This window comes from Oncorhynchus keta, chromosome 9, assembly GCF_023373465.1.
Source record: "Oncorhynchus keta strain PuntledgeMale-10-30-2019 chromosome 9, Oket_V2, whole genome shotgun sequence".
Lineage (NCBI taxonomy): Eukaryota > Metazoa > Chordata > Actinopteri > Salmoniformes > Salmonidae > Oncorhynchus > Oncorhynchus keta.
In genome coordinates this window covers 15,614,268-15,638,351 of record NC_068429.1, presented here as the reverse complement: position 1 = coordinate 15,638,351, position 24,084 = coordinate 15,614,268, and the positions used below count along the sequence as shown (strand labels likewise).

Here is a 24,084-nt window from a genome sequence, read left to right as displayed (position 1 = left end):
TACTGCTATACTGTTCTGTTCTATACTGCTACACTGTTCTATACTACTATACTGTACTGTTCTATACTGCTATACTGTTCTGTTCTAAACTGTTCTGTTCTATACTGCTATACTGCTATACTGTTCTGTTCTATACTGCTATACTGTTCTGTTCTATACTGCTATACTGTTCTATACTGCTATACTGTTCTGTTCTATACTGCTATACTGTTCTGTTCTATACTGCTATACTGTTCTGTTCTATACTGCTATACTGTTCTGTTCTATACTGCTCTGTTCTATACTGCTATACTGTTCTGTTCTATACTGCTATACTGTTCTGTTCTATACTGCTATACTGTTCTGTTCTAAACTGTTCTGTTCTATACTGCTATACTGTTCTGTTCTATACTGCTATACTGTTCTGTTCTATACTGTTCTGTTCTATACTGCTATACTGTTCTGTTCTATACTGCTATACTGTTCTGTTCTATACTGCTATACTGTACTGTTCTATACTGCACTGTTCTATACTGCACTGTTCTGTTCTATACTGCTACACTGTTCTATACTGCTATACTGTTCTGTTCTATACTGCTACACTGTTCTATACTGCTATACTGTTCTGTTCTAAACTGTTCTGTTCTATACTGCTATACTGCTATACAGTTCTGTTCTATACTGCTATAATGTTCTGTTCTATACTGCTATACTGTTCTGTACTGTTCTATACTGTTCTGTACTGTTCTATACTGCTATACTGTACTGTTCTATACTGCTCTGTTCTATACTGCTATACTGTTCTGTTCTATACTGCTATACTGTTCTGTTCTATACTGTTCTGTTCTAAACTGTTCTGTTCTATACTGCTATACTGTTCTGTACTGTTCTATACTGCTATACTGTTCTGTTCTATACTGCTATACTGTTCTGTACTGTTCTATACTGCTATACTGTTCTGTACTGTTCTATACTGCTATACTATTCTGTTCTATACTGCTATACTATTCTGTTCTATACTGCTATACTATTCTGTTCTATACTGCTATACTATTCTGTTCTATACTGCTATACTATTCTGTTCTATACTGCTGTACCATTCTGTTCTATACTGCTATACTATTCTGTTCTATACTGCTATACTATTCTGTTCTATACTGCTGTACTATTCTGTTCTATACTGCTGTACCATTCTGTTCTATACTGCTGTACCATTCTGTTCTATACTGCTGTACCATTCTGTTCTATACTGCTATACTATTCTGTTCTATACTGCTATACTATTCTGTTCTATACTGCTGTACCATTCTGTTCTATACTGCTATACTATTCTGTTCTATACTGCTATACTATTCTGTTCTATACTGCTGTACCATTCTGTTCTATACTGCTGTACTATTCTGTTCTATACTGCTGTACCATTCTGTTCTATACTGCTATACTATTCTGTTCTATACTGCTGTACTATTCTGTTCTATACTGCTGTACCATTCTGTTCTATACTGCTGTACTATTCTGTTCTATACTGCTGTACTATTCTGTTCTATACTGCTGTACTATTCTGTTCTATACTGCTGTACTATTCTGTTCTATACTGCTATACTGTTCTGTTCTATACTGCTATACTGTTCTGTTCTATACTGCTATACTGTTCTGTTCTATACTGCTATACTGTTCTGTTCTATAGTGTTCTATGCTGTTCCATAACAGTTGATAATGGATTGGCTATATGAATCATGTTGCCAAGTGTCCAAAGTGCAATACATTGTTAGCTAAGAACTCTTCTCATTGGGAGGATGACCTAATATCTCACCAAGATATTCAACTAAGATAGGAAACTCCAGATGACAAAATCCCATATTTTGTTTTTCACTTTGTGTTTTTATGTGCTGGAAATGGCTTTCAGGGTGTCCTTTTATTCCGTCTCCAAGTGCGTCACACTCGCATGCACATGCCCCGTCACCCCATGATGCTACTTACTGCAGGGTAGTGTGTGACCACACCCTGTTACACCATGAATCTACTGCAGTGTAACACTGTCATCTCATCTTGGGTGATGACACCGTCTGTGTGAGAGCAGGAGTACCACTAGAGTTGTTTGACCTCACACAGGGGAAACCCCATCACTCTAACTGCCTGAAATCAGAGCACTACTATAATCAGAGTGTGTGTGTGAGAGCGCATTTGTGTTTGGGGCGCAGAATCAATAAAGCATTAGCAAACAAAACATATACACACACACTGCTCTGACTACAGTAGTCCTCTGATTTCAGGCAGTGGAGTGATATAGGTTCCCTTGTGTGGGGTCACACCCCTCTAGCAGTACTCCTTCACACACACACACACACACACACACACACACACACACACACACACACACACACACACACACACACACACACACACACAAACCTACCTTAATGAGGAGCTCTCTGCCTACCTTAATGAGCAGCTCTCTGCTGAGCGAATGATTATTCTCATCAGAGAAGATTTCTGACAACTCATGGAAGATGCGGAAGTTCTCCCTGGACACCTCGTCCCATGTCCTCTTCAGCCGGTGGACCGGGTTGCACTGCAGAGCAGACAGGATAGCCCGCAGTGAAGAAAAGTTCTTCAGAATTCGACACTCCTGAAGAGAAAAAAACACAGTAAATATTCAGATGAATATCAATGGACTCATTTCAGCACCAGGGGCAAATAAATCCAATGTATTGGTAAGGTGACAGAACACCACTAGATACACTTCAGAATTGTTTTACTCAAATAAGACCAACTCTTTGGAACAGAGCATTATGGGTACTGTAATCATCATGCTACACAGCACAAACTGCACCTCTGCAGGACTGAAGGGGAAGGACACCATGCTCTACCCGTGTGACTCAGTTGGTAAAGCATGGCACTTGCAACGCCAGGGTTGTGGGTTTGATTCCCATGGGGGATCAGTATGAAAAAGAAGTATGAAAATGTACGAGCTCACTACTAAATTGCTCTGGCTAAGAGTGTCTGCTAAATGACTATTAATTCAAATGTAATCCCACACCAACTCCTGCTAACAAGAGTGTCTCACCCTGGCCACTTCGATCCAGCGCTCCACCAGCTTGGCGCGCTGCGTGGGTTTGAGCGAGCGCTCGCTCAGGCATGTGGCGATGACACAGTTGGTGACGCAGTTGAACTGGGTGACGGTGGCACGGATGGTGGGGGCCAGGTGTTCCTTGCCCTTCTTGTCCCGCTGCGACCAAATACTCCCCAGACAGTGGTAGGGAACCACCTTCTTAAAGAGCTCCTATGAGGAAAAGGGGGAGTAAAGAAGAGGGGGTTTGGAGGAAGACAAACAAAATGGAGGCCTGGTTTCTTGCTGCAACCAGAGATGTATTTTGGATGAGATTAACCTGTTTTCACTCCTATGCAGAAACTATGGAGAAATCAGAAACAGGCAGATACTTCAGAAGGCTTTGAGGACATGTGATAAAATTGCCTGTTGTACACAAGTCTCCTAATAAATGCCGGATAAGAAAGCTTTTGGAGTGACTTTTGTTTATGAGCGGAAACTCAACAGCAGTGTGGGCCTAAAGCCATCTGTCTTCTGTCCTCACTTCCTGTCTTATCTAACAGCCCCTGAAGACCGGTCAAGGAAGCTCCTTGGCTCCAACAGGACACAGTTACAGTGTTTAATTTTAAATTTTCGATTAAATCCAAGGAGACTTGCTGGCATGGAAAAATACACATGAAATTTGTGAAAACCACGAGAGAGCAACTCAAACTATGAAGTACCACTATGGAAAATGATGGAAAATAATAGACAACAATTTCATAGAAAACTCAAACAAAGACAGAGTTAAATATTATTTAGGATATGTTGTTATATGTTGTTAGTACACAAATATGCGCATTTGGGACTAAAGTTTTCTGAGTTTCGAGATGTTTTGGCATCCTACCGCGTCCATGAGGGTGAACTGCTCGGCCACCACCGCCGGGTCAAAGTTCAAAAAGTCCAGCTGCTCATCCTCGTAGCCATTCTCCTCCAGTAGGGTGAACGGATAGCCACCATGGTCCAGTACTGAGGGATAACATCACCATTCATTAGCAAAAGAACATGAAACACACGGCTGGGTTTAGTAAACTACTTAATGTAGGGAAGTGAGGGCCCACAGACTCAGATATACCTTTCGTGGAAGATGTGGATCAAAGTATTGTAAGACAATACAGGTATGTGTTGGACTAAACTAGAGCATCTGACTGAGTTGGTTCGACTTTACACACACACACACACACACACACACCAGGTTAGCCTAGTGGTTAGAATGTTGGACTAGTAACTGGAAGGTTGCAAGTTCAAACCCCCGAGTTGACAAGGTACAAATCTGTCGTTCTGCCCCTGAACAGGCAGTTAACCCACTGTTCCCAGGCCGTCATTGAAAATAAGAATTTGTTCTTAACTGACTTGCCTAGTTAAATAAAGGTAAAAAATAAAAACACACACATACACAAGCTCTTGGTTGTCTGTAACACTTTCCCTAAGGGATTGACTAACAGTGGGATTGAGTGTTATCTGATTTGGAGTACCACCGGAAACATCTGTGGACTTCCACTAATACTTTGACTCTCCATGCTCAAGTTGAGGGTCAGGGTCAAAAGTTCAGCTGGGAGTCGGCCGGTCATCTTACACTCGTGCTCGGGCTCCTGGAGCTGTCGGCGGTGGAAGTGTGTCAGGAGGTTGCAGGCGCGGCGTTCCAGGTCCGATCCTGGGAAGTTGAGGTGCAGGTAGGAGATTAGCCGTCGCAGGCAGCTGTACTCCGGAGGCTTCCAGAAGTCCTCAGAATACTGGTCCAGCCACGCCCCCAAGATGGAGGATATTGTGCTGAGGAAGAGAGAGAGAGACAAAAAAGGAGAGTGAAAGAGAGAGTTAAACATATGACCTTTTATAATGTTAAAAAAGAGGGTGGAAATGAGAAAAAAAGAGAGTGGAGAGGTAGGAAAGATACAGTAGATAAAGGGACTAACTACCATGAAACCGGAGAAGGATAGGAAAGAGATACATAAAAAATGTTTTCCCTGAGGATATGGGTCACAAAATATAGGACAATGACGAACTTTGTAACGCGATACAACACCCATATGAACACAATAGAAACATATCCAATGTTCCCAATGGCAGCAGGATAGTACTGGTGGTATGGAGAGATAAAGAGCTACATATGGCAGCAGGATAGTACTGGTGGTATGGAGAGATAAAGAGCTACATATGCCAGCAGGATAGTACTGGTGGTATGGAGAGATAAAGAGCTACATATGGCAGCAGGATAGTACTGGTGGTATGGAGAGATAAAGAGCTACATATGCCAGCAGGATAGTACTGGTGGTATGGAGAGATAAAGAGCTACATATGCCAGCAGGATAGTACTGGTGGTATGGAGAGATAAAGAGCTACATATGGCAGCAGGATAGTACTGGTGGTATGGAGAGATAAAGAGCTACATATGGCAGCAGGATAGTACTGGTGGTATGGAGAGATAAAGAGCTACATATGGCAGCAGGATAGTACTGGTGGTATGGAGAGATAAAGAGCTACATATGGCAGCAGGATAGTACTGGTGGTATGGAGAGATAAAGAGCTACATATGCCAGCAGGATAGTACTGGTGGTATGGTACTGGTGGTATGGAGAGATAAAGCTACATATGGCAGCAGGATAGTACTGGTGGTATGGAGAGATAAAGAGCTACATATGCCAGCAGGATAGTACTGGTGGTATGGAGAGATAAAGAGCTACATATGCCAGCAGGATAGTACTGGTGGTATGGAGAGATAAAGAGCTACATATGGCAGCAGGATAGTACTGGTGGTATGGAGAGATAAAGAGCTACATATGACAGCAGGATAGTACTGGTGGTATGGAGAGATAAAGAGCTACATATGCCAGCAGGATAGTACTGGTGGTATGGAGAGATAAAGAGCTACATATGGCAGCAGGATAGTACTGGTGGTATGGAGAGATAAAGAGCTACATATGGCAGCAGGATAGTACTGGTGGTATGGAGAGATAAAGAGCTACATATGGCAGCAGGATAGTACTGGTGGTATGGAGAGATAGAGCTACATATGGCAGCAGGATAGTACTGGTGGTATGGAGAGATAAAGAGCTACATATGGCAGCAGGATAGTACTGGTGGTATGGAGAGATAAAGAGCTACATATGGCAGCAGGATAGTACTGGTGGTATGGAGAGATAAAGAGCTACATATGGCAGCAGGATAGTACTGGTGGTATGGAGAGATAAAGAGCTACATATGCCAGCAGGATAGTACTGGTGGTATGGAGAGATAAAGAGCTACATATGGCAGCAGGATAGTACTGCTGGTATGGAGAGATAAAGAGCTACATATGCCAGCAGGATAGTACTGGTAGTATGGAGAGATAAAGAGCTACATATGCCAGCAGGATAGTACTGGTGGTATGGAGAGATAAAGAGCTACATATGGCAGCAGGATAGTACTGGTGGTATGGAGAGATAAAGAGCTACATATGCCAGCAGGATAGTACTGGTGGTATGGAGAGATAAAGAGCTACATATGCCAGCAGGATAGTACTGGTGGTATGGAGAGATAAAGAGCTACATATGGCAGCAGGATAGTACTGGTGGTATGGAGAGATAAAGAGCTACATATGGCAGCAGGATAGTACTGGTGGTATGGAGAGATAAAGAGCTACATATGGCAGCAGGATAGTACTGGTGGTATGGAGAGATAAAGAGCTACATATGGCAGCAGGATAGTACTGGTGGTATGGAGAGATAAAGAGCTACATATGCCAGCAGGATAGTACTGGTGGTATGGAGAGATAAAGAGCTACATATGGCAGCAGGATAGTACTGGTGGTATGGAGAGATAAAGAGCTACATATGCCAGCAGGATAGTACTGGTGGTATGGAGAGATAAAGAGCTACATATGCCAGCAGGATAGTACTGGTGGTATGGAGAGATAAAGAGCTACATATGGCAGCAGGATAGTACTGGTGGTATGGAGAGATAAAGAGCTACATATGACAGCAGGATAGTACTGGTGGTATGGAGAGATAAAGAGCTACATATGCCAGCAGGATAGTACTGGTGGTATGGAGAGATAAAGAGCTACATATGGCAGCAGGATAGTACTGGTGGTATGGAGAGATAAAGAGCTACATATGCCAGCAGGATAGTACTGGTAGTATGGAGAGATAAAGAGCTACATATGCCAGCAGGATAGTACTGGTGGTATGGAGAGATAAAGAGCTACATATGGCAGCAGGATAGTACTGGTGGTATGGAGAGATAAAGAGCTACATATGCCAGCAGGATAGTACTGGTGGTATGGAGAGATAAAGAGCTACATATGCCAGCAGGATAGTACTGGTGGTATGGAGAGATAAAGAGCTACATATGGCAGCAGGATAGTACTGGTGGTATGGAGAGATAAAGAGCTACATATGGCAGCAGGATAGTACTGGTGGTATGGAGAGATAAAGAGCTACATATGCCAGCAGGATAGTACTGGTGGTATGGAGAGATAAAGAGCTACATATGCCAGCAGGATAGTACTGGTGGTATGGAGAGATAAAGAGCTACATATGGCAGCAGGATAGTACTGGTGGTATGGAGAGATAAAGAGCTACATATGGCAGCAGGATAGTACTGGTGGTATGGAGAGATAAAGAGCTACATATGACAGCAGGATAGTACTGGTGGTATGGAGAGATAAAGAGCTACATATGGCAGCAGGATAGTACTGGTGGTATGGAGAGATAAAGAGCTACATATGCCAGCAGGATAGTACTGGTGGTATGGAGAGATAAAGAGCTACATATGCCAGCAGGATAGTACTGGTGGTATGGAGAGATAAAGAGCTACATATGCCAGCAGGATAGTACTGGTGGTATGGAGAGATAAAGAGCTACATATGCCAGCAGGATAGTACTGGTGGTATGGAGAGATAAAGAGCTACATATGGCAGCAGGATAGTACTGGTGGTATGGAGAGATAAAGAGCTACATATGGCAGCAGGATAGTACTGGTGGTATGGAGAGATAAAGAGCTACATATGCCAGCAGGATAGTACTGGTGGTATGGAGAGATAAAGAGCTACATATGGCAGCAGGATAGTACTGGTGGTATGGAGAGATAAAGAGCTACATATGGCAGCAGGATAGTACTGGTGGTATGGAGAGATAAAGAGCTACATATGCCAGCAGGATAGTACTGGTGGTATGGAGAGATAAAGAGCTACATATGGCAGCAGGATAGTACTGGTGGTATGGAGAGATAAAGAGCTACATATGGCAGCAGGATAGTACTGGTGGTATGGAGAGATAAAGAGCTACATATGGCAGCAGGATAGTACTGGTGGTATGGAGAGATAAAGAGCTACATATGGCAGCAGGATAGTACTGGTAGTATGGAGAGATAAAGAGATACATATGCCAGCAGGATAGTACTGGTGGTATGGAGAGATAAAGAGCTACATATGCCAGCAGGATAGTACTGGTGGTATGGAGAGATAAAGAGCTACATATGCCAGCAGGATAGTACTGGTGGTATGGAGAGATAAAGAGCTACATATGCCAGCAGGATAGTACTGGTGGTATGGAGAGATAAAGAGCTACATATGCCAGCAGGATAGTACTGGTGGTATGGAGAGATAAAGAGCTACATATGCCAGCAGGATAGTACTGGTGGTATGGAGAGATAAAGAGCTACATATGCCAGCAGGATAGTACTGGTGGTATGGAGAGATAAAGAGCTACATATGGCAGCAGGATAGTACTGGTGGTATGGAGAGATAAAGAGCTACATATGGCAGCAGGATAGTACTGGTGGTATGGAGAGATAAAGAGCTACATATGCCAGCAGGATAGTACTGGTGGTATGGAGAGATAAAGAGCTACACGTTAGTAGGGCGGATGTCACGACTTGTGAAGTGTCCTCCTGTCTCAGAAGAATGTCATAGGTATAAGGCAAGCAATTCAAATTCCAGGCAACAAAATGTGAAAATTAAGCAAACAGTCTAACAAGGTCTTCTGTACAGCATGTGTTGAAAATAGGCTATTTGGGTAAGATGTATTGTCCACAATGTGTGTCAGAGTCAGATAGACTTACTTCCTCAGTTCTGTACGATCGTCGTGAGTCAGTCTGTGGCCCTCTGATCCAAGCTGGAGTTTGGCATACCTGAACACGGTAATCAGTTTGTTAGTCATCCATCCACCCACCCATCCATCCACCCTCTCATCCATCCATCCTCTCACCCACCCACCCATCCTCTCCTCCACCCACCCATCCATCCATTCTCTCATCCACCTATCGATTCATCAAGTAATTTATGTGTATCTCCATCCACCCATATTTTTCATCCTCTCATCCACCCACCCACCAACCTATCCATCCATCCACCCATTCTCTCCTCCATCCATCCACCCACCCATCCATCCATCCTCTCCTCCAACCACCCATCCTCTCATCCATCCTCTCATCTACCCATCCAGTCATTTATGTGTATGTCCATCCACCCAGATTTCCTTCCTCTCATCCACCCATCTATTCATACACCCATCCATTCATCAAGTCATTTGTGTATCTCCATCCACCCATATTTTTCATCCTCTCATCCACCCACCCACCAATCTATCCATCCATCCATCCATCCATCCATCCACCCATCCACCCATCCATCCTCTCATCCACCCACCCATCCTCTCATCTACCCATCCAGTCATTTATGTGTATGTCCATCCACCCAGATTTCCTTCCTCTCATCCACCCATCTATTCATACACCCATCCATTCATCCACCCTCCCATCCATCCTCTCATCCACCCATTCTCTCCTCCACCCATCCACGCCCCCACCCACCCACCCATCCATCCTCTCATCCACCCACCCATCCATGCACCCACCCATCCATCCATCCATCCTCTCATCCACCCATTCATCCTCTCATCCACCCACCCATCCTCTCCTCCACCCACCAATCCTCTCATCCACCCACCCACCCATCCATCCATCCTCTCATCCACCCATTCATCCTCTCATCCACCCACCCATTCTCTCATCCACCCATCAATTCATCAAGTCATTTGTGTATCTCCATCCACCCATATTTTTCATCCTCTCATCCACCCACCCACCAATCCTCTCCTCCACCCACCCACCCATCCATCCATCCTCTCATCCACCCATTCATCCTCTCATCCACCCACCCATTCTCTCATCCACCCATCAATTCATCAAGTCATTTGTGTATCTCCATCCACCCATATTTTTCATCCTCTCATCCACCCACCCACCAATCTCTCCTCCACCCACCCACCCATCCTCTCATCTATCCATCCATCCATCCATCCACCCATCCATCCTCTCATCCACCCACTAATCCTCTCCTCCAAACACCCATCCAGTCATTTATGTGTATCTCCAACGACCCACCCATCCTCTCATCCACCCATCCATCCACCCTCCCATCCATCCATTCCCTCCTCCACCCATCCACCCTTCCATCCATCCTCTCATCCACCCACCCATCCATCCTCTCATCCACCCATCCATCCACCCTCCCATCCATCCTCTCATCCACCCACCCACCCACCCATCCTCTGCTCCACCCCCACCCACCCACCCACCCACCCATTCCTCCATCCATCCACCCATCCATCATCCACCCACCCATCCTCTCCTCCACCCACCCATCCATTCTCTCCTCCAATCACCCATCCATCCATCCATCCTCTCCTCCACCCACCATCCATCCTATCCTCCACCCACCCACCCACCCATCCTGTCATTTATGTGTATTTCCATCCATCCAGCTTTTCTATCCATCTATAATTCTTCCACCAATCAACCGATGGATCTATCCATCCATCTGTCAATTCATCCATCTATCCCGCCCTCTGTCTCTCCACCCTCCCTCTACTCACCTGTTGAGCAGTAGGTCCAGGACCTGCTTAGTGGAGGTGAAGGAGCGGTAGGTGCAGAGGAAGATGGTGACGTAGGTGGAATCGTTGCCCCGAACCATGTACTCCACCAGCTTCTCCAGCGTGCCTGCCTTGATGGTGCGCACCTTGCACGTCTCGTACAGGCTGAGGGCCGCGTCCGTCTCTACACCCAGCCAGCGCTGGCCCTTACTAGCCCCGCTGCCGCCACTGTAATGGCCAGGATGGTGGTGGTGGTGGAGCATCTGAACCTTCCGCAGGGTGATGGTGTACACCGCCCCGTCCTCCACCTCCTCACCGATCTCCTGGGTCGTATTCTGAAAGACAGAGGGCACGAGAGAGAGAGAGAGAGAGAGAGGGTTAGATACTCAATCTTTTTTACTTCCAGGGGCTATGACACAGGTGAAAACCAAATGAAGCTTGGTCCATACTAATTTAGCTTTTTCTCTAAAAGATTGGAGCTGGCTTTTACGTTAGTTACACATTGAACGATGCAATACATAGAACCATTGATTAATAGACTATTGCTGTGTAATACAGTACATAACCATTGATTACACTTTTGCTGTGTAATACAATACATAACCGTTGATTAATAGACTTTTGCTGTGTAATACAATACATAACCATTGATTAATAGACTTTTGCTGTGTAATACAATACATAACCATTGATTAATAGACTTTTGCTGTGTAATACAATACATAACCATTGATTAATAGACTTTTGCTGTGTAATACAGTACATAACCGTTGATTAATAGACTTTTGCTGTGTAATACAGTACATAACCGTTGATTAATAGACTTTTTGCTGTGTAATACAATACATAACCGTTGATTAATAGACTTTTGCTGTGTAATACAATACATAACCGTTGATTAATAGACTTTTGCTGTGTAATACAATACATAACCATTGATTAATAGACTTTTGCTGTGTAATACAATACATAACCGTTGATTAATAGACTTTTGCTGTGTAATACAGTACATAACCGTTGATTAATAGACTTGCTGTGTAATACAGTACATAACCGTTGATTAATAGACTTTTGCTGTGTAATACAGTACATAACCGTTGATTAATAGACTTTTGCTGTGTAATACAGTACATAACCGTTGATTAATAGACTTTTGCTGTGTAATACAATACATAACCATTGATTAATAGACTTTTGCTGTGTAATACAATACATAACCGTTGATTAATAGACTTTTGCTGTGTAATACAGTACATAACCGTTGATTAATAGACTTGCTGTGTAATACAGTACATAACCGTTGATTAATAGACTTTTGCTGTGTAATACAATACATAACCGTTGATTAATAGACTTTTGCTGTGTAATACAATACATAACCGTTGATTAATAGACTTTTGCTGTGTAATACAATACATAACCGTTGATTAATAGACTTTTGCTGTGTAATACAATACATAACCGTTGATTAATAGACTTTTGCTGTGTAATACAGTACATAACCGTTGATTAATAGACTTTTGCTGTGTAATACAGTACATAACCGTTGATTAATAGACTTTTGCTGTGTAATACAGTACATAACCGTTGATTAATAGACTTTTGCTGTGTAATACAGTACATAACCGTTGATTAATAGACTTTTGCTGTGTAATACAGTACATAACCGTTGATTAATAGACTTTTGCTGTGTAATACAATACATAACCGTTGATTAATAGACTTTTGCTGTGTAATACAGTACATAACCATTGATTAGACTTTTGCTGTGTAATACAATACATAACCGTTGATTAATAGACTATTGCTGTGTAATACAATACATAACCGTTGATTAATAGACTTTTGCTGTGTAATACAATACATAACCGTTGATTAATAGACTTTTGCTGTGTAATACAGTACATAACCGTTGATTAATAGACTTTTGCTGTGTAATACAATACATAACCGTTGATTAATAGACTTTTGCTGTGTAATACAGTACATAACCGTTGATTAATAGACTTTTGCTGTGTAATACAATACATAACCGTTGATTAATAGACTTTTGCTGTGTAATACAATACATAACCATTGATTAATAGACTTTTGCTGTGTAATACAATACATAACCATTGATTAATAGACTTTTGCTGTGTAATACAGTACATAACCGTTGATTAATAGACTTTTGCTGTGTAATACAATACATAACCATTGATTAATAGACTTTTGCTGTGTAATACAATACATAACCGTTGATTAATAGACTTTTGCTATGTAATACAGTACATAACCATTGATTAGACTTTTGCTGTGTAATACAATACATAACCGTTGATTAATAGACTTTTGCTGTGTAATACAATACATAACCATTGATTAATAGACTTTTGCTGTGTAATACAATACATAACCGTTGATTAATAGACTATTGCTGTGTAATACAATACATAACCATTGATTAATAGACTTTTGCTGTGTAATACAGTACATAACCGTTGATTAATAGACTTTTGCTGTGTAATACAATACATAACCATTGATTAATAGACTTTTGCTGTGTAATACAATACATAACCGTTGATTAATAGACTTTTGCTGTGTAATACAATACATAACCGTTGATTAATAGACTTTTGCTGTGTAATACAATACATAACCATTGATTAGACTTTTGCTGTGTAATACAATACATAACCGTTGATTAATAGACTATTGCTATGTAATACAGTACATAACCATTGATTAGACTTTTGCTGTGTAATACAGTACATAACCGTTGATTAATAGACTTTTGCTGTGTAATACAGTACATAACCGTTGATTAATAGACTTTTGCTGTGTCATACAGTACATAACCGTTGATTAATAGACTTTTGCTGTGTAATACAATACATAACCATTGATTAATAGACTTTTGCTGTGTAATACAATACATAACCATTGATTAATAGACTTTTGCTGTGTAATACAATACATAACCGTTGATTAATAGACTTTTGCTGTGTAATACAGTACATAACCATTGATTAGACTTTTGCTGTGTAATACAATACATAACCGTTGATTAATAGACTTTTGCTGTGTAATACAATACATAACCATTGATTAATAGACTTTTGCTGTGTAATACAATACATAACCGTTGATTAATAGACTATTGCTGTGTAATACAATACATAACCATTGATTAATAGACTTTTGCTGTGTAATACAGTACATAACCGTTGATTAATAGACTTTTGCTGTGTAATACAATACATAACCATTGATTAATAGACTTCTGCTGTGTAATACAATACATAACTGTTGATTAATAGACTTTTGCTGTGTAATACAATACATAACCGTTGATTAATAGACTTTTGCTGTGTAATACAATACATAACCATTGATTAATAGACTTTTGCTGTGTAATACAATACATAACCGTTGATTAATAGACTATTGCTGTGTAATACAATACATAACCATTGATTAATAGACTTTTGCTGTGTAATACAGTACATAACCGTTGATTAATAGACTTTTGCTGTGTAATACAATACATAACCATTGATTAATAGACTTTTGCTGTGTAATACAATACATAACCGTTGATTAATAGACTTTTGCTGTGTAATACAATACATAACCGTTGATTAATAGACTTTTGCTGTGTAATACAATACATAACCATTGATTAGACTTTTGCTGTGTAATACAATACATAACCGTTGATTAATAGACTATTGCTATGTAATACAGTACATAACCATTGATTAGACTTTTGCTGTGTAATACAGTACATAACCATTGATTAATAGACTTTTGCTGTGTAATACAGTACATAACCGTTGATTAATAGACTTTTGCTGTGTAATACAGTACATAACCGTTGATTAATAGACTTTTGCTGTGTCATACAGTACATAACCGTTGATTAATAGACTTTTGCTGTGTAATACAATACATAACCATTGATTAATAGACTTTTGCTGTGTAATACAATACATAACCGTTGATTAATAGACTTTTGCTGTGTAATACAGTACATAACCATTGATTAGACTTTTGCTGTGTAATACAATACATAACCGTTGATTAATAGACTTTTGCTGTGTAATACAATACATAACCATTGATTAATAGACTTTTGCTGTGTAATACAATACATAACCGTTGATTAATAGACTATTGCTGTGTAATACAATACATAACCATTGATTAATAGACTTTTGCTGTGTAATACAGTACATAACCGTTGATTAATAGACTTTTGCTGTGTAATACAATACATAACCATTGATTAGACTTTTGCTGTGTAATACAATACATAACTGTTGATTAATAGACTTTTGCTGTGTAATACAATACATAACCGTTGATTAATAGACTTTTGCTGTGTAATACAATACATAACCATTGATTAATAGACTTTTGCTGTGTAATACAATACATAACCGTTGATTAATAGACTATTGCTGTGTAATACAATACATAACCATTGATTAATAGACTTTTGCTGTGTAATACAATACATAACCATTGATTAGACTTTTGCTGTGTAATACAATACATAACCGTTGATTAATAGACTATTGCTATGTAATACAGTACATAACCATTGATTAGACTTTTGCTGTGTAATACAGTACATAACCGTTGATTAATAGACTTTTGCTGTGTAATACAGTACATAACCGTTGATTAATAGACTTTTGCTGTGTAATACAGTACATAACCGTTGATTAATAGACTTTTGCTGTGTAATACAATACATAACCATTGATTAATAGACTTTTGCTGTGTAATACAGTACATAACCGTTGATTAATAGACTTTTGCTGTGTAATACAATACATAACCATTGATTAATAGACTTTTGCTGTGTAATACAATACATAACCGTTGATTAATAGACTTTTGCTGTGTAATACAATACATAACCATTGATTAGACTTTTGCTGTGTAATACAATACATAACCGTTGATTAATAGACTATTGCTATGTAATACAGTACATAACCGTTGATTAATAGACTTTTGCTGTGTAATACAATACATAACCGTTGATTAATAGACTTTTGCTGTGTAATACAATACATAACCATTGATTAATAGACTTTTGCTGTGTAATACAGTACATAACCATTGATTACACTTTTGCTGTGTAATACAATACATAACCGTTGATTAATAGACTTTTGCTGTGTAATACAATACATAACCATTGATTAATAGACTTTTGCTGTGTAATACAATACATAACCATTGATTAATAGACTTTTGCTGTGTAATACAATACATAACCATTGATTAATAGACTTTTGCTGTGTAATACAGTATTGGAGTATTCCCCGCCACATGTTATTGGTATTATTGCGTGACAGTTTTAGAAGGAATTTATTTTATTTGCCCCTGGTCTAGGCTATAACAACTCCATTTCCCAGTGACACACCATCACAACGCCTTTGGTCCCTCTCCTTCTGTTGATTTGTTGCACTAACACCCATACCAGTCTGGCCAAACAATACTCACTCCATCATCCTGTGACCCACTTGTTCAATATGGGTTATTTTTAGATCGGAGTCCAACGCAATAACACTCCAAATTGAACTAGCCCCTTAGTCTCAGGCCAAAAACTATTCTGGCACGCAGCGTTATGCCACGACATGTTCCCAGTAGTTTTTGGTTCCTCGGCCAGCTGCTCGCCTCGCCAGCACAGCACAACACAGGGCACAGCACAGAGCACGGCCTTCTTATCAGATGGCAAACAGGATGTGGATAAGGCCTGATAGCAGAAACGGACAGACGTAAACAGAGTGAGGACCGAACAGCTGTGCTGTAGAGGATGGACATTATGACTGCCTGCTGACACACTGGGTGATATTTTAAAAATAGTCCAGTTGTTAAAGTAGCTGCTAGTGCTTTAGGCTTTCCAGCACAGCACTTGTTTCACGGCACTTCAAAAATGGTTTAAATAAATTGATGATTGCATTTATCTGAGGCTGCACTGATTGACTGTGCCGTTGTCCCTTTTCACAGTGGAAAGTTTTGATCACAATGTCAAAAGCCACTGCCAAGACACTCTATTCAACTATGCAATTTCATTAAACCACGGATAGGGGACACCCACGCAATCGGATGGGTCAACAGTCTGAAGTTGAAGGCAAACAGCCTGCGTTCCCTTTCTGGGTCGTGTTGAGGAAGTTTTGAGCCGGACTGAAACTCGTCTGGAAAATATTAGATATCATAAAACATGTTGTATAAATATTTACCCAAACGTGAGCTTGTGCTGTGTTGCACATGCAGTATCAGTGTCAGCCAAGGGGCTGATCTTAGAACAGATGTTATCCTGCTGTGGTGTCTATGACTATATAAACAGTCAGTCTCATGACTGATACGCTCCTTGAGCTATTATATGGGTCAGAACTTATCTCACATGCTAAAGCGAAGATGGGCAATCTTATCCTTTTATTCTAGCCAAGCAGTAACAATTTGACTAATAAACTAACCATAGTCTTTATTCAAGACTTTGATTGGGAGAATTTGATATGTTAAGACCAGTTTATACTTGGTATAAAGACATGTCTGTAGACAATGACAATGTGACAACGACATTTCATTTATACTCCGGTGGAATGTCTGTAAAAAGTCGCTGCGACTGTCAGTTTTCTTGATGCACAGACATGAAAAAAGTTGAAGTCTATGAGACTGTCTCAACGTCTGTTGTTGCGGTTACTGGACTGCCACAGCAACCAGACCAAATCTTTCTGTGACAAGATGATGCAGGAGTTCTAAAATTCTCTGATAGAATGACCTACTTTTATTTGGTCACACTGTGGGAGTAATGTTATTTTCTGTAAGCTCACCATTACCTTGCGAACTATAATGTGGTTGTGGGTTTATTTTCCTGTGATAATAAATAAAAAAGTAGCTAAAGTGAGATGTTGTCAGCTAGAGGGAGAGAGAGAGTGAAGACGCCGTCAGCTAGAGGGAGAGAGAGAGTGAAGACGCCGTCAGCTAGAGGGAGAGAGAGAGTGAAGACGCTGTCTGCTAGAGGGAGAGAGAGAGTGAAGACGCTGTCTGCTAGAGGGAGAGAGAGAGTGAAGACGCTGTCTGCTAGAGGGAGAGAGAGAGTGAAGACGCTGTCTGCTAGAGGGGAGAGAGAGTGAAGACGCTGTCTGCTAGAGGGAGAGAGAGAGTGAAGACGCTGTCAGCTAGAGGGAGAGAGAGTGAAGACGCTGTCAGCTAGAGGGAGAGAAAGTGAAGACGCTGTCAGCTAGAGGGAAAGAAAGTGAAGACGCTGTCAGCTAGAGGGAAAGAGAGTGAAGACGCTGTCAGCTAGAGGGAGAGAGAGAGTGAAGACGCTGGTCATTATTTAAACTGGTTAGCCAGTTAACGAACAAAAACATTGTTTAGAAAATTGCTTTTAGTTGCCTGGCTTGCTGCTTGGTTGACAATTACCGAATTCATTTTTAAACAGATGGGTTTATTGGTGTTAAAATATATAAAGTCTGCTGTTTGGAGCATCGGGTTGCTGATGTCATGCAGACGCTGTCTTTTGTGTTTATACTTCTTCCTAACGACAACGTCAACTTTGATGTCAGATGACAATAGAATCTTCATGATGTCCATACGACAAATGTCTACAGACATGTCGATAAACAAACTGTACTCAAATAATGATACACAGTACCATTGTAAAATTACTTCAAGAACACATACACACACACACAGAGAGAGAGCGAGAGAGCGAGAGAGCGAGAGAGCGCGCGAGAGCGAGAGAGAGAGAGAGAGAGAGAGACTCTTCCACATGAGGGGGATAAGAAAAAACACAAAAGTGTATGCCAGGGTGAGGGAATGTAAATCGCTCAAGGAGAGCGGACACAGATGCCTGTCTATCAGCCCTGTAGTCTAGTCCCGGCCTGTCTGTCTGTCTGTCTGTCTGTCTGTCTGTCTGTCTGTCTGTCTGTCTGTCTGTCTGTCTATCAGCCCTGTAGTCTAGTCCCGGCCTGTCTGGCTGTCTGCCCTGTAGTCTGGTCCCGGCCCCGGCCTGTCTGGCTGTTCTGGCTTGTCACCTAACACACACCAGATAACTTTGACTCCACAGAGAGTTAGAGTTGTCAACTCCAGTGTGTGGTCTTGTTCATCTAGCCCTGTGGTGACCTAAAATCCCACAAAGTCCCCACAAGGATAGTAAAACAAGGAAAATTCCCCCTCGTGGGCACATTTCCCCATGTCCCCATGAGGACAAGGGCTATTTTAAGCTTAGGAATTGGGGTTGGGTTTAGGGTTATGGTTAATGTTAGGGAAAATAGGATTTTGAATGGAAATCAATTTTAGGTCCCCATGAGGACAGAAGAACAAAACGCGTGTGTGTGTCTGAGAGAACGTTGTTCTGAAAAGCAGCTATCTGCCTGTTATTAAATTTATTTTCTCTAATCTGTTGCTGGCTGTCCACACTCCACAGTAGATGGATCGTTCCATTTTGGCATGTTTAAGGCGGTTCCTAAGTTCCAAATGTCAGTGTGTCTACCCTTGGTGTGACAGTAGGGTCATAAAACACCCCTCGTCTCCATAACCATGTCGGTTAGCTGTTAGAAGTTATTGCCCAGTGCTCCGTATTGGATGGTATTATTATCCCCTCAATCCCAACCTCCTGTCTAACACACATAGCAGTAACCGTCAGGGGACTTTCCTAGTTCGGGAGACAGGGGTCTGTCTGTATGTGTGTGTGAAGTACCTTATTTGCCTACAGTCAGATCTTCCCCTGACTGTGTGTGAGTACCGGATATGAGAGTATGTCAAGAGCTTCAACTGCTTTCAGAATAGGATGTATGCAGTGAGGATACACCCACAGCTGGTTACACTTACCTACACATACATGTATGGTCTGTTTAGGACGTCACTATGACAACACAAGGGAGATCCTGCATACAAACAAACACACCCACTGCAGTTAAAGAAAAGGCACATGAAGAAACGGTTGTCAATCAACAGGCTCCAGTGGGTGAGACACCAGATCGCTAGGACCCCACAGTTAGCTTGGAATTGGCTTACTCACACACAGCACCACAGAAACACACAGAACATTTTTCACAATGACCAACTGACTTTCCTTAGTAACTACAACAAACTGACAACCCTGAAAGCGTTTGGATTACCTCTCCATCTCTCAATCTCTCCGTCTCTTTTGTGTGGTTCCTCTCATTATTATTATTTACAGATAGACATTCCACTGGCGCTCCACAGGCCATCTCAGCCTGCCGCCATCGAGAGAGGGAGAGAGATGGTGGGGGGGACAAAGGGAGAGAGAAAGAAAGTGAGAGGGAGAAGTAAGGGGGACAGGACATTAACTAAAGGGAATAAGGACCTTTGTGAATGTGTACTGTATAATCAGTGTGTGTGTGTGGTACTAAGACAAAGTTGTGCTGATGTGAGACCATTCTGGGGGTTATTGTGGCCTATTCCAGGAAGGTTTCTCTTTCTCTCTCACACACACACAGACTTCCCAGGGGGTTACAAGTGGAGGCTTGAAGTTTAGGCACTTCGCTCTGCTCTGCAGGGACTTAAAAGAGGGGGGTGAGATGGGAAGACGGGACCTCACACACACACATACACACTGCACACACACTCATGGCTCTAGTAATGAGAATCTCTTATGCCTGTCTGCATTTGTCTACTTCATCAGCACTGACAAGTGGTGTGTGTGTGTCCTGTACTAGGGCAAGAGAGAGGGATGACATCCTTCCTCTGGACTTAAAGGAAAAAACACGAAGGGACGGACGGTGAATGGATGGGTAGCAACATGCAACAGGGTGGTGTAATGGACACATGAAAGGATCCATGTTGACACTGAGCAAACTTTCTTTATGTGCCAATACAAACCACTAGTGTATGTTTTGTTGAGTTTTAGCCCATGATGCAATCCACCAAATGTAAATAACAAAATGCTGTTAGAGTATTAACTTCCTGTGAGGAAGTGTTTCGATAAGGACGCTATATGGATTTCCCTTGTTGTTGCAATGTTCCTGTAAGTCTAGAAAGCCAGACAGCTGTGTTTTGACCACTCACTCCCTCACTCCCTCTTTTCTCCTCTCCTTCTCTTCCACTCCCTAATTATCTCCTCTCTCCCTCTGTAAGACACATCTGGAAATAGTCTCTCTTCTCTGTCCACCTCTCTCTTTCTTTCTCTTCCCTCTAAAGTTCCTATTCACTCCAAGCTTCACCTGGTTCCTTTCCCTCAATGTAATCTGGAAGCAAAACCACAATGGGGCTCGTGCACGTAACACGAACACTCATAGAACACACAAGTATGCACACACACACTGAGTGTAATCTCCATTAGTCTAAAATTGTTTGTGTGTGTGTGTGTGTGTGTGTGTGTGTGTGTGTGTGTGTGTGTGTTTCTTAAGAGTGTTCATCAGCTCAAGTACCCAGTTTCCTACACACAGGCACACAAATTCCTGCACTTGCAGACCAAATAGCACTGGAAAGAAAACAGGACAAAACCTTCCCAAACTATACAGAAAACAGCTTGCAACAAATGTGACTGCACTGGTGGTGGAAAAGACCATATGAATGTTATCATAACATTGTCAAAAGAGTTAGTTTATTGAGAAACATTTTGTTTATATATGGAGCCTTCAGAAAGTATTCAGACCCCTTGACTTTTTCCCTATTTTGTTACGTTACAGCCTTATTCTAAAACGTTTTTTTCCCTCATCAATCTACACACAATAACCCATAACGATGAAGCAAAAACACATTAAGAAATGATTGCAAAATGATAAAATATCACATTTACATAAGGATTCAGACCCTTTACTCAGTTCCTTGTTTGAAGTACTTTTGGCAGCGATTACAGCATAGTCTTCTTGGGTGTGATGCTACAAGCTTGGCACACCTGTATTTGAGGAGTTTCTCCCATTCTTCTCTGCAGATCCTCTCAAGCTCTGTCAGATTGGATTGGGAGTGTCACTGCACAGCTATTTTCAGGTCTCTACAGAGATGTTCGATCTGGTTCAAGTCCGGGCTGTGCCAGTCAAGGACATTCAGAGACTTGTCCCTAAGCCACTGTTGCGTTGTCTTGGCTGTGTGCTTAGGGTCATTGTCCTGTTGGAAGGTGAACCATTGCCTCAGTCTGAGGTCCTAAGCGCTCTGGAGCAGGTTTTTAATCGAGTACATTGCTCTGTTCTTCTTTGCCTCGATCCTGGCTAGTCTCCCAGTCCCGGCCGCAGAAAAACATCCCCACAGCATGATGCTGCCACCACCATGCTTCACCGTAGGGATGGTGCCAGGTCTACAAGTATTTCGCTACACTCGCATCTGCTAACCATGTGTATGTGACCAATAAAATGTTATTGGATTTTAAGGTTTCCTCCAGTAGTGATGTTTGGCATTCAGGTCAAAGTATTCAATCTTGGTTTCATCAGAGAATCTTGTTTCTCATGGTCTGAGAGTCTATAGGTGCCTTTTGGCAAACTCCAGGCTGTCATGTGCCTTGTACTGAGGAGTGGCATTCATCTGGCCACTACCATAAAGGCCTGATTGGTGGAGTGCTGCAGAGATGATTGTCCTTCTGAAAGGTTCTTCCATCTCCACAGAGGAACTCTTGAGCTCTGTCAGAGTGACCAATGGTTTCTTGGTCACCTCCCTGACCAAAGTCCTTCTCCCCCAATTGCTCAGTTTGGCCGGGCGGCCAGCTCAAGGAAGAGTCTTGGCGGTTCCAAACTTCTACCATTTAAGAATGATGGAGGTCACTGTGCTCTTGGGGACCTTCAAATGCCCCAGAAATATTTTGGTAGCCTTAACCAGATCTGTGCCTCGACACAATCCTGTCTCTGAGCTCTACAGACAATTCCTTCGACCTCATGACTTGGTTTTTGCTCTGACCTAACCTAACAAAATGTGGAAAAAGTCAAGAGGTCTGAATACTTTCCGAAGGCACTGTATGTATTTATTTTAGAGCCACATACTCTGTCCTTTGGGGTGTCACAACACAGAATCAAGTCATTGGCCCTAACTTTCCTATTGTGAAATAACTTCATATTTTGGAATGCTATAACGGACTCAACACTCCCAACAAAAAACAATATGAAAGTTGTGCTTTTATTAATGAACCAGAAAACTATCAAGAGCTATATCTGAGTTAGCTGGCTAACGTCATCCTAACTTAAGGTTAGGGATTGCATTTTGGGATGCCTCTTGCCAACATCACCCTAACATTACTACACTTACCACCAACCTACGAATGGACTGAACCAAAAACCAAACAAGGGGGTGTGTGTCAGGGACAGAACAGCCCCCCCTGCCAGAGACTGATGTCTCAGTGGCCAACAGTCACTCTCTACCCCCCTTCTCACGAACCCTGATGGCCCTTGAAGTGAAGCGATGATATCATGTGCCACTTAGATCTCTGATCGGCCCGGGCGGTTGTTTATATCTTGCCTTCAGTCCCTCCACGGCTGCCACATTCAATCCCTCCTCTCTCCTTTTCTCATTCAGCCACGTCTCTCAGGATGACTTGATGGTTGCTATAATTAAGCTACGGTCCAAGGGGGTGTGGTATATGTCCAATATACCACGGCTAAGGGCTATTCTTAGGTACGTCGCAACGCCCCTAGGCTGTGGTATATTGCCAATATAACACAAACAACTTATTGCTATTAAAAACTGGTTACCAACATAATTAGAGCAGTAAAAATACATATTTGTCATACCCATGGTATTCGGTCTGATATACCACGGCTGTCAGCCAATCCGCATTCAGGGCTCGAACTCCCTCAGTTTATAATGTATTAATGTGGTTATAATAAGGACACTCCTCCTACTATCCATCCAGGTACGTGTAGAATGTACAGTATGGGTGGTCAAAGTATCATTAATGGAATCAATTCCTGGTTTTAGAGAATGCTACAGAGGATATGTGGAGGAGAGGGCCAGAGAGAGAGTAAGGAGAGTGATAGAGAGGGGAAGTGGCTAATGCTGGTGGCTAATGCCGGTGGCGTCTGCTGTGACATCTCTAAAGTCCCGTGAGGACCCTAGGCGCATTGCTTTAACACCCCCCCCCCTCCCCTCCCCTCCCCCTCTCCTGTCCTTCCTCAGCTGGATCACTTTCACCGTGCAGTGTTAGGGGTTGATTTAGCTTTCTAATGCATGCACACACACATCCTTGTGTATCCTTTTGAAACTAAA

The 24,084-nt window shown here is 41.8% G+C and overlaps 1 protein-coding gene across 7 annotated transcripts in view; it reads right to left on the bottom strand.

Moving 5' to 3' along the window:
- The window catches only part of LOC118388058 (ral guanine nucleotide dissociation stimulator-like), a 101,815-nt gene that overhangs the window by 31,268 nt on the left and 46,463 nt on the right, over window positions 1–24,084 (bottom strand). For all 7 annotated transcript variants that reach the window (XR_008142802.1, XR_008142804.1, XR_008142803.1 and 4 more), the window contains exons 2-7: window positions 10,921–11,252; window positions 9,107–9,175; window positions 4,644–4,837; window positions 3,915–4,036; window positions 3,047–3,262; window positions 2,420–2,608 (exon numbers count right to left, since the gene is read on the bottom strand). Coding sequence is in view for 4 of the 7 variants with exons in the window: in XM_052525295.1 (XP_052381255.1) it covers window positions 2,420–2,608; window positions 3,047–3,262; window positions 3,915–4,036; window positions 4,644–4,837; window positions 9,107–9,175; window positions 10,921–11,252 (1,122 nt within the window). In the remaining 3 variants the exon portion in view is untranslated. The remainder of the gene's footprint in view (window positions 1–2,419; window positions 2,609–3,046; window positions 3,263–3,914; window positions 4,037–4,643; window positions 4,838–9,106; window positions 9,176–10,920; window positions 11,253–24,084) is intronic.